At 28.4% G+C, this 12,634-nt stretch overlaps 2 protein-coding genes across 3 annotated transcripts; both read left to right on the top strand.

Annotated features, from left to right (window-relative positions):
* The first annotated feature begins 4,964 nt into the window (after positions 1-4,964).
* On the top strand, positions 4,965-6,730 carry LOC126664881 (protein SODIUM POTASSIUM ROOT DEFECTIVE 2). The gene is made up of 3 exons (XM_050357489.2): positions 4,965-5,579; positions 5,925-6,000; positions 6,418-6,730. Exons 1-3 carry the CDS (start codon positions 5,355-5,357, stop codon positions 6,543-6,545), a joined length of 429 nt encoding a protein of 142 aa, XP_050213446.1. The 5' UTR covers positions 4,965-5,354; the 3' UTR covers positions 6,546-6,730.
* Positions 6,731-10,017: 3,287 nt separating this feature from the next.
* Positions 10,018-11,812, top strand: LOC126666262 (uncharacterized). 2 transcript variants are annotated; one of them, XR_007637843.2, is made up of 3 exons: positions 10,018-10,543; positions 11,225-11,288; positions 11,601-11,812. XR_007637843.2 is itself a non-coding variant. In XM_050359269.2 (2 exons), the coding sequence occupies exon 1, from the start codon at positions 10,083-10,085 to the stop codon at positions 10,533-10,535; it is 453 nt and encodes a 150-aa protein (XP_050215226.1). In that variant the 5' UTR covers positions 10,020-10,082; the 3' UTR covers positions 10,536-10,543; positions 11,601-11,812. The 2 variants fall into 2 exon arrangements, 1 of the variants encoding a protein (XP_050215226.1); XM_050359269.2 differs by lacking the exon at positions 11,225-11,288 and having other exon boundaries at positions 10,020-10,543.
* The last annotated feature ends 822 nt before the right edge of the window (positions 11,813-12,634 follow it).

Genomic DNA, 12,634 nt, shown 5'->3' with positions numbered 1-12,634 from the left:
AATTTTGGTATATTATTAATTTAATTTTCAGTATACGATTTGATGTAATTTTGGTAAATTTTTATTTAATATTAATAAAATCTCAGTATGTATAATGTTGGTATAATTTTGGTACAATGTTGATATAATGTTAGTTTATTAGTATACTAACATTATACCCACATTATACACCGTATGTTTGATATTATTTTTTATTTTTTTGTACTTTTGTAAATATTATTAATATTTTTGTAAATGAAAAAAGTCAACATATATTTTTATAATTATTTTTATTTTTTTTGGTAAATGGTGTAATTTCCTCTTTTTCATAAGCTTAAGTTTGGCTCGAGTCGGGTCTGCACTTCATATTTTCTGCACAACCCTTATACTTTATAATTGCGGGCTCGAGCCGGACTTTTTCAAACTTACATGAAAAATTATAAAAACAGTGAAAGCTCGAGCTCGTCCATATATTAGCAGGTTTTTTACGGATTTGGGCTCATGCTAGACTTGAGACACAAATTTAGTATCCAAGTCCGGCCTTAGAGGGACAGGCTTGGGCGGATGGGCGGGCTAAATATGAAGACCCATGAACAGGTCTAGTAGTAGTAAAAATAACTATATGATTGTTTTTTTGTGATAATACCATTAAAAACTGCTTGAAAATGATATTCAAATAAAATAACTAAATTAAAATGCGCGAAATAAACTTATACTTATATACTAACATGTGCATTGTCTTGCCATTCATGATGATGAATACATGTTTCAAATTACTCAAAAGTATTATTAGATATTCTTTTATTGTGACTATAAATTTGAGCATATATTAGTGCATATGTTTAATATCTATACTATATATAAAAGCACGGATGGGGAGAACAGGCAAATTTACTGAATAATCCTTTTTTATGTACTACTAAATAATGGTTTTATAGTCATTAACTAATTAGTTATTTAGTTATTCACTATTGTAATTAAAATTCTAATTAGAATAGATAGCTAAATTATCTCCAACTTAGTTTTTGGTATGTAAAAAATAACTAAATTGTCTCCAAATTAGTAGAAATACCTATCTTTTACTTTGATTGAACTACAAAATTAAAATACTGTATTTGGTCAATATATTATTATTTAAATTTCTATCTTATTATTTTTAAAGATCTTATTAATAAAATTAAGTTAATTATTTAATTATGGTTATTATAAATTAAAAGAAGAATAAATTCAGTATGGAAAAAAAATTAATAACCGGATATATTATATTTACTTTTACAAAAATTCTTAACTAATTTAAAATTAATTATAAATAAAAATTGATATAATAATAATAAAATTACTAATATGTTCATTGACGAGTTACGTTACGAGCCACGTGCATAGCACGTAATGCGAAACTAGTGTAATTAAAAATGTGGATAATCAAATTCAAATTGATTAACCAAATAAAAATATTTCATATATACATTTAATTTAATATTTAAGAAAGAATAAAATTTTCTTACCGCCTAAAAGAGGCTGCTCACGTGCTTCTTTTAAATCCTGATTGTTGGTTAAATAACCAGTTTAATATTAATTAATTAAGTAGTACTAGACCTGTTATTTAACCTACTTAGAGTATATTTTACTTTTTTTGTTATTGAAAATCTATTATAGTTTTACATATTTTTAAAAAATATTATCATTTTATTCTTACATACATCTCTTTCTCTGTCACTGTTGCATCTCCTCTTCGGTTTATTGACTATGTTTAATTGTCTCAAAAAATCTAATTAAATTTGCATTCCATATGTTCTTCATTCTTGTTAATTTCCTTCTTTCTCTTCTTCAAGTTCAAAGTTACTAACTAAAATTATATTTATAGCTGCATTTTATTTTTAATTTCACTGATTTATGAATAATATACATTCAAATTAATTAGAAATATAAAGGAGCCTATTGGGTTATGCACAAAAATTCCAGATTGCATATTAAAATTTTATAATATTGAACTCCTCCGTGTCCATCTGTCATTTGAAATATTCTAAAAAATATTGTGTGCGGAGCGGTTCAATATTTACGTATTTATCAAGTTCAGGGGTCAAATCGGATTATTTAACAAGTTTCGATAGGTGAGACGTTAAGTTTAGAGGTTAGATGGATAAAAGAATACAAGTTTAATGGTCAAACTATATATTCAGCCGAATAAGAAGGTGGTGGGAGTTAGCACAAGGCCTGAATTTTTTGTAGCTTATGTAAGATGATAGAAGTTCAAATTTATTCCCAAAACCAATCACATGATTCAGGATTGTGACCTTAATTTGCCACCTTACTGCTGTCTTTATCGCCTAATCACAATTGTTGAATATTTCATAATTTGTTAAGATATAATTGATAAAACAATTAATGGTATAATCTAATAGTTAGCATATTCTAATTCCAACTTATGCAGCATGTGGTATGAATAATTTAAATAAAAATTGAGAGATGATTCCTTTCATTGCAGTTTGATAATCTACATCTAACAAAATAATAATAATAAATAAATAATTTATTTGTATAAATTATTAATTAAAATGACACATTTTTGAAAAAGATTTATTAATAGAAGAGAAGATAAGTGATTTATTTCCAAATGATCTATTAAACTCCATCGAAGAATTTGAAATTGTAGTAGAAGTCTCAGATAACAGTTTAAATTTCTGAATTTTAAATAACAATTACAAATTTTGAATTATGTTCCTTCAGCTGATTTCGTTATTGCTATGAATTGTCTTATTGTGGCCATTGTCTCATGAGCTCGTCGTATCGATGCTGCTATTCATGTTGCTTTCTCTGTTGAAGGTGTTATCATTTTGTTATTCATTGATTTAGTTTATCCTTTATGCTAATCATAATCTTGTTTATCAGAGTTTAATATTATACCTGCATGGTTGTAAGGAAAATAATGCATACGTTAAAAAAATGTCAATTTAGCTGAGATATTTAAATGTGTTTTTTTATTTTTCAGCGCCAAATTTTTATTAATTAATTGATATGGTATTGAAATTAAAGTTAATAATGATAAAAATTAAATCAATCATTTTTATCTAAACCAACAAGTCGTAATCCAAATGGTATGAGCGTTGAGCAGCAAATTACTGGTAAGGTCGTGTTAAATCCTCCCACAAGCGCTCTCTTCCCCAATTATTAAAAAAAAATTAATAAATTAAATATTTAGAAACGCAATAAAATGAATATGTTTTGTCGCTTTTAAATTTAATGGTAAATTTTTGCCATATGGCGGTGTTATTTGTGGTGCACCCTAATCTTATATAATGAGAGGAAAAAGAACATGGTTTCCCAATTTTCGCTGTATATTTTATGCTATGCTCAAATGCTCTATGCCACATGAAATTCTTCTGGATTGCATATTAGCCATTTACATAAATATTTCTATATAAAAAGGGTCATGTGACCAACATGACTTCACTGGTTTTTGGCCTTATTTTTAAAGAATTATGTCATCTTCTTAGATCCATTCAAAGAAACACTCATCACATGGACCAACCTGTGGAGACTAATGTTTTATTGTTGAGATTAGACCCTTTAATTTATAAGAAAATTCATACATTTCTATCTTCCAATAATTCTCATCAACTCTCCAATAATTCATGGCCTCTTGCCTTATTTCAACAATTATATTTCTCCAAAGACAGTTGTCAACAACTTCAGTATTTTTAATTCAAAAAAGAAATCTGTATTCTCAAATAATGTTTTTAACTAAATAAAATGTATTTATCTATTGACAATTATACATTATTTATTAAATATACTATACTTTTAAAATTTTATCAGTTATGTTGATCATCTTTTAAAATGTTCTCAATTATACTCATGTTTAGTTTGTAGTAACTAACTTGACGAGACATTGTATATGCCAAGTATGATATTTTTATACGCATAGACGTATAATATTATACCATGTCAGCTCTAAATAACTTGTGAATATATTTGGTAATAATGAACTAAACTCACAAATTTTTTAAATTAATAATATCTCGTCAAGTCAGTTAGTCTTATATTTAACAAATAAAATATAGTCGTGAATAGATTAATACATATTTGTCATTTAACTATTACTTTATAATCTAGCAATATTCATACATTACCCTATCTTAAAATAGAAGTCAACAATCTCATATATTGGTCTGTTTACTATTACTTTATAATCTAGCAATATTCATACATTACCCTATCTTAAAATAGAAGTCAACAATCTCATATATTGGTCTGTTTTTGTACTTATATCATGGTTGAAACGCCTTCCATCTAGCTACCCGTGCCTTCATTGTTACAAAAGCAATGGTTAGAACGTTGCAAGGGTCTATCTCGGCTAGGGCAGCACAAACCATTGTTGTAAGAGAAATTTTAAATTTATTAGTCGATTTCCCGTATGTTCTTAAATTCATGCTAGATCATCATGAATATCTTTAGACTTTTTTGCATTTAATTTGGTTTGGTAAAGATTACTATTATTTTCTTAAAAAAGAAGAATTAAGAAGTGAATAAATAGTAGTATTAAATGAATTTTATTTTTTTATCGTTCAGCGCCTAGTTGTATTGACACATTATCTATATGCTGATTGTATTTCTTTCATTTAGTTCATACGTGTATTACTTATAGATGCATGAATTGAACCACACTCAAATCAATTAGTTCAAACTCATCCATATTGATATAAGAGACGTCCTAATTTACTATGTACTGTCATTACTAAACACTTCTGTAACCTAATTAATTATAGATAAATATATCTCCATTGGCATGCAATTGATAATACACCTTTTTTTCACGTCCCATTATAATGACCTGTCATGAAGTTTGATGTTTCTAGTTCCATTTATAATTATTGGGTGGCGGTGACCCTTGTCTTTTCTTTATGCTTTTTTTCATCCTCCAGCATTATGAAATAGTAAGCTTTAATATCCCTTAACTTCCACAAAAAGTCACATGAGATTAGAGTAATAACCCACTTTTAGTTCTATTACTCTCCATTCTTTATTAATTAAAGTTCATTATCACATGAAAATTCCTTCATTTTAAGCCTTTTTATAGTTCCTCACATGATAAAACAAAATCTCTATTTATGTATTAATTGAGTAACTTTTTCTATACATTTTGTTGACTACTGGTCTATATAGGAGGAAATGTGTGTTGTTCAATCATTCTATTTTTTTTATCTATTTTGCCTTTCCCAATAAAAGAATATGACATTCAGCTTTTCCTCTCTATATCTCTCTCTGTTTAGTCTATATTATGCATATCTGAGGATATAATATATAGTGTATATATCAGATTTAGCTTCTCTGATTTGTTATTGTGGAAAATATATAAATATTATTTGGTAGAGATTATGGGTAAGGTTAGTTTTGGAAAAGTATTGGATTGCCTTTGTGTTACTACAAGATCAACTTCTTCATGTTTCTGCATGAATTACTTCGAGGAAATTAATGAAAATGAAGAGTTTGAGAAAAAACCTCTTATAGCAAGTCAAAATGGTGATGGTCATGGTGAGGTGCTGAGATTGAAAGATGTTGTTTCTGCCAAGCAAACTTTGGCTTTTCAACTGAAGCCTAAGGTATGTCGTTCTTGGTGGAATCTGATTCTTTTAATAAGAAATTTCTACGAGATAAAAAAAATAGTTTGTTCGTCGGATGGTGGTGGTTCGATAAACATTCCGATGTTTAAGTTAATATTTGAGCATTTAAAAGTTTTTACGAATTGAGTTATAATAATTGCTGAAATGCTAATTTAAGTATTAGCTAGAGTGCTTATCAGATATCATCGCTCTGCAAGCAAACTAGTAGTATCTTTTTTTTTTTTGCACTTCTTTTTTAAAAGGTCATGTTTTGTTTTATTATTATGAAAATTTATATAACAGTTCAATAGTTTGTTTGAATTTTTTTCTTGATGGTTAATGCAGATAGTGGTGCTTAGAGTTTCTATGCACTGCATTGGCTGTGCAAGGAAGGTTGAGAAACATGTTTCCAAGTTGGAAGGTACGTACATTATTGAAATTAAATCCTCAAACTTTTTTTCCAATACACTTCTTATTTTTATTTTTTTGCATTAAAATCAATTTCGACTCGAATTTTAGTCATTTTTCAGCAAATTAGGGATGATATGCACTGCTACGCAAGTGATTTACAACAACATTAGCGAGTAGTGGCCAAATAAAAAATATTTGGTCTATAAATAAGTTTTCGAATCTGTTATATTTGTTTCATCTATAAAGAATTTTTGATTGTTTTAATATAATATTTTTATTAATTTTATAAAATTAAAAGATTTTTTTAACTTTTAAAATGGCTATCAACTATAGATTTATGGTTATCTTTTTATAACACTAGTATTAAACAAGTGTTATCATTAACCTTCAATCACACTGTATATAAATAAAAATAACAATACTACAGGAGTGAGCTCATACAAAGTAGACCTGGAAAGCAAGATGGTGGTTGTAATTGGAGACATTATTCCTTGTGAAGTGCTACAAAGTGTTTCCAAAGTTAAATTTGCTCAGCTTTGGAATTCTCAATCCTAAACTTTTGTGTGTATCCAAATATGCATTCCACCTCATCAACATATTGTACTCCTATAATTTTCATTTAATTTTTTTTAAGTGCTAAGTTAAATGTATATATAACTTATTACTATATGTATGGATTGTTTGTAACATATGTTTAAGTTCCCCATCTCTTGTCTCTAATATATATGTTTTTTAACTTATTCTTCTGTTGCATTTTCTATGAGCATTGGACTGGGTGCAATGTACAATGCTCACATTTTTTTAAATTTAATCAGGGCAATGGTATTTGTATCTTCATGCTTGAAAAAAAATTACATTTAAATATCAACCATAATGAAAATAGAGCAAGTCAACTTAGAGATAGTCTAGTGACAACTCGATAAAAATGTAATGTCCAGATTGGGAGAGTTTTATTGCAATCTCTATTTATTATAATCTTTGCATATATTTATCTGCCCACAATTTTAACTCATTTACCATATAAAATCATGATTATTAAATCTTACTGTATATTATATATCTTTCAACCTTTGCCAAATATAACAATGACTCATTTAGAAATAATATGACGTGATGCTATATGTCTATGAGTACAAAATTAATTTTACACGGCGTGTATCACATCGTGGCATATTAGCTTCAAATTGACTGTGAATATATTCGATAAAAGCGAAAAGATGATAGTATATATGATAAAATTAAAAAATTATAATAAATTTGGCAAACAAGCTAAATTTTGTGGATAGATAAATATACTACTTTATTATAATGATAAAAAGTACTCTGATCGTTTACACAATTTTTTGTTTTGAAAAAGCAGAATGTAATACAGTAGTGAAAATACAAGATCTCAAACATCAAATTAAGCAATTTTTGTTTTGTGAAATTAGAAAATTAGAATTATTGTCAAGTGCTTATTTTTAAAACATGATTAAAATTATTAGAATTAACTTTTTTTCAGTCAATTTGGTAAAGTAATTTAAAAATATGTTTATTTGGAAACAAATGTATTATAAGTTGGAGGGCAAGTTGGTAGAGTAAAAGTAATGGGGTGTTGGATGTTGTGGGTTGAGGGAAAGACAGATGATAAACAATGTGTCCTCTGCAGCAAACATGATAAATCATCTTCAAGATTTTCAACTATTTGACATCAATCAGCATTTCTGAATCCAAATCCTCATCCCCATCATCAATTCATTACAAAATTTATAACACACACTGCTGCCTTTTATAAGCTCACCAAAAAGTTCGTTTCGGTTTTAGATTTAACAAAAAAAAAATTAATAATGTTGAATTCGTCATTTAAAACAAAAATATTTTTAAATTTTGTATTTTGACTTGTTTTATGTTATAATTTCATAATAATTTTCTGTCATCTCGGTTCAATTTATATATAATTGTTCAACTATTTCACATCATCTAATTCTCATCTAAAAAGTAAAACGAACCAAAATACGAAATTTAAGATGTTTTTTTTTTTTTTTGAAGTTGTAAATTCTAATGTTGTTTATTTTTATATTAATATTGAAAAGGCAAGATGAACCTTTAGTAATAATTTCACAATCCATTTCTTTGACAGAGCTCGAAGGATATAAACATGTCAGAACAACTTTGCACATATATAATGTGCTAGTAGTGTGCCATGGACCTAATTTTTTCAGCACAAAATTTCTGATAATACACAATTACCAGATGTTTAGCCTCTCACAGAATGGGGTAATTTGCACTACTCCCTGAACCATCTATTTAAACTTTAATTCGCAATTTAATTGTTTGTAAGTTTTTATTTAATAATTATGGTTAATTTTTTCTAACGTTGTCCATTTTTAATGATGTGCCATTTTGTTTAATAGTCCATTTGATGATATGTCAACTAACTTTAATTTTATTGAACTGAAAGATTTTAAAAATTCTAATGTATCCTGCAAAAATTTAAAGAAATCTCACGTTGTTAAAAGATTTTATATAAATTCAATAGCAATTTAAATTTTTAGTGAATGCAGTAAGATTTTACCTGACTGACATGTCACCAAATGGACTATTAAAGTCAAGTGATACATCATAATAAATTAACAGCGTTAAAGGAATTTACAGTAAAGACAATTAAATTATTAAATAAAATTTAAAAATAATAGAGATACGGATTGAAATTTTAAGATAATTTTAAAGAAAAAAAGATACTTCAGGGTGGTTAATGAAAATTACATATCTACAGGATGCATGTCAAAATTATTACCTATACCTATTGACATATATATTAATTGAATTAGCTTCAACCACAAAAATAAAACTATACTTCCTCCATCCTGTAAAGATAAAAAAAAGTTGTATTTTCACTAAAATTAAAAAGTTAGTTAGTTATAGTTAATTTATGTTAAAATTTCTAAATTATCTTTTTATTTTTTTTAATGGTTTGCAAAAACTAAAACCACTACATAAATATTGTCCAATAAAATTTCATGTGTTTAAATACATTGGAATTATAATCAATTAATATTGATGTAATCAATTTTAAGAATATTTTACTAACACTACTTTTTTTATATTTATGAAACAAAAAATAGCTATTTTTTCTATTTTTACGGGACGGATGAAGTATGATTTTTTTTTTATATTAGTTACTTCTTTTATTTTGTCTTTTTATGAAATTTAATTTATTTATTTTTATAAAAGCTAATAAGAATTTAATTCTAATATTATAGCTAAACAACTGTACAATTTAATTTAGTTTGTTAAGCGATCTGCTTATAATATGTATATGCTTGCTTTTTTTCTATATCAGGTTAGTAAAAGTATATTCTAAATTTTTTAACTATTTCTGATTTGGTTAAATAAGAACTTTTATGGACCAGAATAAAGTTACACTATTATTCTTTATTGAAATTCATTTGTTAGATTATTATTACTGTTAACCTAAGATAATAAAATATGTCATCATATGGTTGCACTACACCATCACTATGCCTGGAACTTAGGTTGTCGCAGAGTTATTTTAGAAGTAGATAATAAAGCAGTGGTTCAGAAGATAAACAACGTCGAGATTGCAGCGCAGCATTCTAACATGCTTTTTGCCATTCGTGCCTGGATCGCTAGGGATTGGGAGGTGAAGGTTTGCCATGTCTATAGAGAAGCCAACAACATTGCAGACCACTTAGCGTCTATAGGGCACGGGAAGCTGATCGGATTAGCGATTCATGAAGATATTCCGGCTAGTTTGGTGCCTTGGATTTTACATGATATGCATGGAGTATCATAACTTATGATAGAAGTGTTTGTACTTGAGTTTTCTTAGGGTTTTTGCCTCTTCACTTGTATCAGAAAAAAAAGGAAAAAAACAAGTTGGGCCTATGCTAATTTGGGCTTGAAAATTCCAAATCCGTCCCCCTATGGCCCATATAGACATAAAATCCCATACCGTACGGCAACGTTTTAGCTTTCCACGTGGTCAACTATCACATTCTTTTTATCCATCTTCTTCATCTATAAGTCTGACTGAACAGTTACATTACGTACCAAACAACCTTACTCGCTTTACATTAAAACGACACCGCAATGGAGAAACTTCTTATTTTTCTCTCTCTCTTCCTACTCATAGCACCATTCTCCACCGCAAACTTTAATCCTCACCCGCCGTCCGCCGCCCACGTCGAGCTAACAAACTATGGCTTCCCTATCGGGCTCCTCCCAGCCTCCGTCGTAAAGTACAGTTTAAACCAGACCTCCAGCGAATTCACCGTGAATTTCGGAGGCTCGTGTAAAATCACGCTGCCTCCTGATAATTACTTGGCCACGTATTCTAAAAAAGTGACGGGTAAGATCGGGTCGGGTCGGATCTCGGAGCTGGATGGTATTCGTGTTTGGGCATTTTTTAAGTGGTGGTCTATTACAGGGATTAGGTCTAACGGGGAGGATTTGGTATTTGAGGTAGGTATGGCTACGGCTAAATATCCGGTGAAGAATTTCCTTGAAAGTCCTCCGTGTGAAGGGAAGCGTGCTTCTTCTTGAGAGGGCAGGTTCGTTCTTAGTTCGTAGTTATAATAATTTTTCTGCTTTTTTGTCTACTAATGGATTGTATAATTTTTTTATTATTAATGGTTATTACAATTATGTTTTTTGGTGTGATCAAGTTACTGATTAGGTTTTAAAACTCTGTTTTTAATTGATTGTTTAATTCTCTGATAACACGAGACTGAGTTAGGTGATCGATAATTGATCAAATTAAGGTTTTTAGCGAGACTGGTGGCTTAGAATAGCTGAACTTGATGAAGTGTATGAAAATGTGTTAATCCCCTATTGTTTAGTATTGTTTTTCATTTATTTTCGGTATTTGCTTTTATTTTATGTAGTTGTTAATTTTAATTTATACAATACTCAAATTAGTTTTATTCTTAGACATTTAGGAGTAAATTAATAGGTGGATAAAGTAAATAATTTTTCTAGGTACAATATTTGAATTTCGATCTATATTACTTGTGACGACTCTCTCCGGTTTTTAAAATAATCTATGATTCAATCATGTGCTTGGTTGGAATGCTTTAGTTTAGCTAGAACAATCATGATCATATCACCATCCATATCTACTTATTGGTCTTGTTGTTTGTATCTTTTTGTTATGTTTCCTTGATAATTGCTTAACTTATATGATTAATTAATTTTCTGATACATTGGGTTTATCGTTGTTATTTTATATTTAGAGGTCGATGGACTTTGGGTGAAAACTCAACCTCCAAAGCTGAAGTATCAATCTATGTCCAACTTGTAACTAACCCATGCAATATGTTTCTGTTTATATTTTGTTTTTCGATTTACAATTACTCGAAACTGACATGTAGATCATCTGCAAAACTGGTCCTTAGTCCACAATTGCAAGATTTCTAAAGTATATACAATATGCATATGTTTTGAAATATCTGTGAAATTCATCGATTACTGTTGCACGATATGAAAATTGAAGCATTAAACTTCAGCTTCATTTGCTTCCATATGAAAATACACTCTTAATTTGCTTCTCATTTTTTGTTGTCTTAATAATGTACATCAAACTAATATATTGTTCCTTTTCTCGTACAGGGTTCTGATCCGATGCATCTATTATCTATTTAATGGTTTCCCCTGCTGCTCTAGAAGAGGCTTTAAGCAGATCCAATAAATTGTAAGCCATTTATATTTATTTAGATTATATCGATCAGGATCTTCATGTGCGCCTTTAGGCTTTGTATCTGTATATAAGCCACGGATTATATGAAGCAACGTTGTTAAAATTAAAACTGTTATTTGGGTAACTTTTAATGCAAATGAGAAATTGGCGAGCATACAAGAGGATTTGACCAATCAAATGTTATAAAATCATTTTCCTCTAACATTTGATTGGTCGAGTCCATGCCTTTAAGAACCTTCCTAATAATGTAAATATTCTGTCAGCAACCCTCTGTTTGACTGTGATTAGGGCATAAAAACTACCTTCTGCATTTACTAAGTTGGCTCATGGGGTCCATGTTATGAGAACATGTTTTTAAAAAAATTAATTAGTATGTTCATCTTCAGATTTTGAGTACTTTTCTTGTTGAATGCAAATTTCTTTTATCATTTATATGCAAATTTGCAATTGAATTTAAATTTTGAATAAGATGTAAAAAAAACTGGAGAAGTAATTCATGTCAATTCCATATAATTTTTGTTTTCAAGACAAATTTTCTATCAATCTCGTAGTATTGCATTGAACTCGTATGAACCAGTGATCCGTAAAATTCAGCTAGTTTATATTTGATAATAATTTATTTAGCAAATCTATTAGTAATCTCTGAAGTATAGTTATTTTTTGTAATAATTAATAAAGTTGTAAATTTCATCTAATAGGTAGAGATAATATTATAATTATTAGAGTTCCGCCTAGCAATTTAAATTTTTGGTTTGGTTATTAATTATAGGCGGATTCTTTTCTTTAATACCAAACCTTTTAATACATCACAATTTTTTTGGTTCGATTCGACCATGAATACAAAAGGTTGAGAAAATTAGGGGAAATACCCCATTTTCTAAAATAATAGTAAATTTTATCTCAATAGAAAAAGATAGAGAAAATATCTTATTTTTTTAGCACTTTT

Source organism: Mercurialis annua, linkage group LG1-X (genome assembly GCF_937616625.2).
Source record: "Mercurialis annua linkage group LG1-X, ddMerAnnu1.2, whole genome shotgun sequence".
NCBI classification, from domain to species: Eukaryota; Viridiplantae; Streptophyta; class Magnoliopsida; order Malpighiales; family Euphorbiaceae; genus Mercurialis; species Mercurialis annua.
Note: the sequence above shows the minus strand (reverse complement) of the source record. Positions and strands in the feature narration are given on the sequence as shown.

What these genes read in the sequence shown, in the direction of transcription:
- LOC126666262 (XM_050359269.2), top strand. Translation starts at nt 10,083, where the DNA reads ATGGAGAAACTTCTTATTTTTCTCTCTCTCTTCCTACTCATAGCACCA.
- LOC126664881 (XM_050357489.2), top strand. Translation starts at nt 5,355, where the DNA reads ATGGGTAAGGTTAGTTTTGGAAAAGTATTGGATTGCCTTTGTGTTACT. An exon ending in CTTTTCAACTGAAGCCTAAG is followed by an intron (nt 5,580 to 5,924) that starts GTATGTCGTTCT and finishes TGGTTAATGCAG; the next exon opens with ATAGTGGTGCTTAGAGTTTC. An exon ending in ACATGTTTCCAAGTTGGAAG is followed by an intron (nt 6,001 to 6,417) that starts GTACGTACATTA and finishes ACAATACTACAG; the next exon opens with GAGTGAGCTCATACAAAGTA.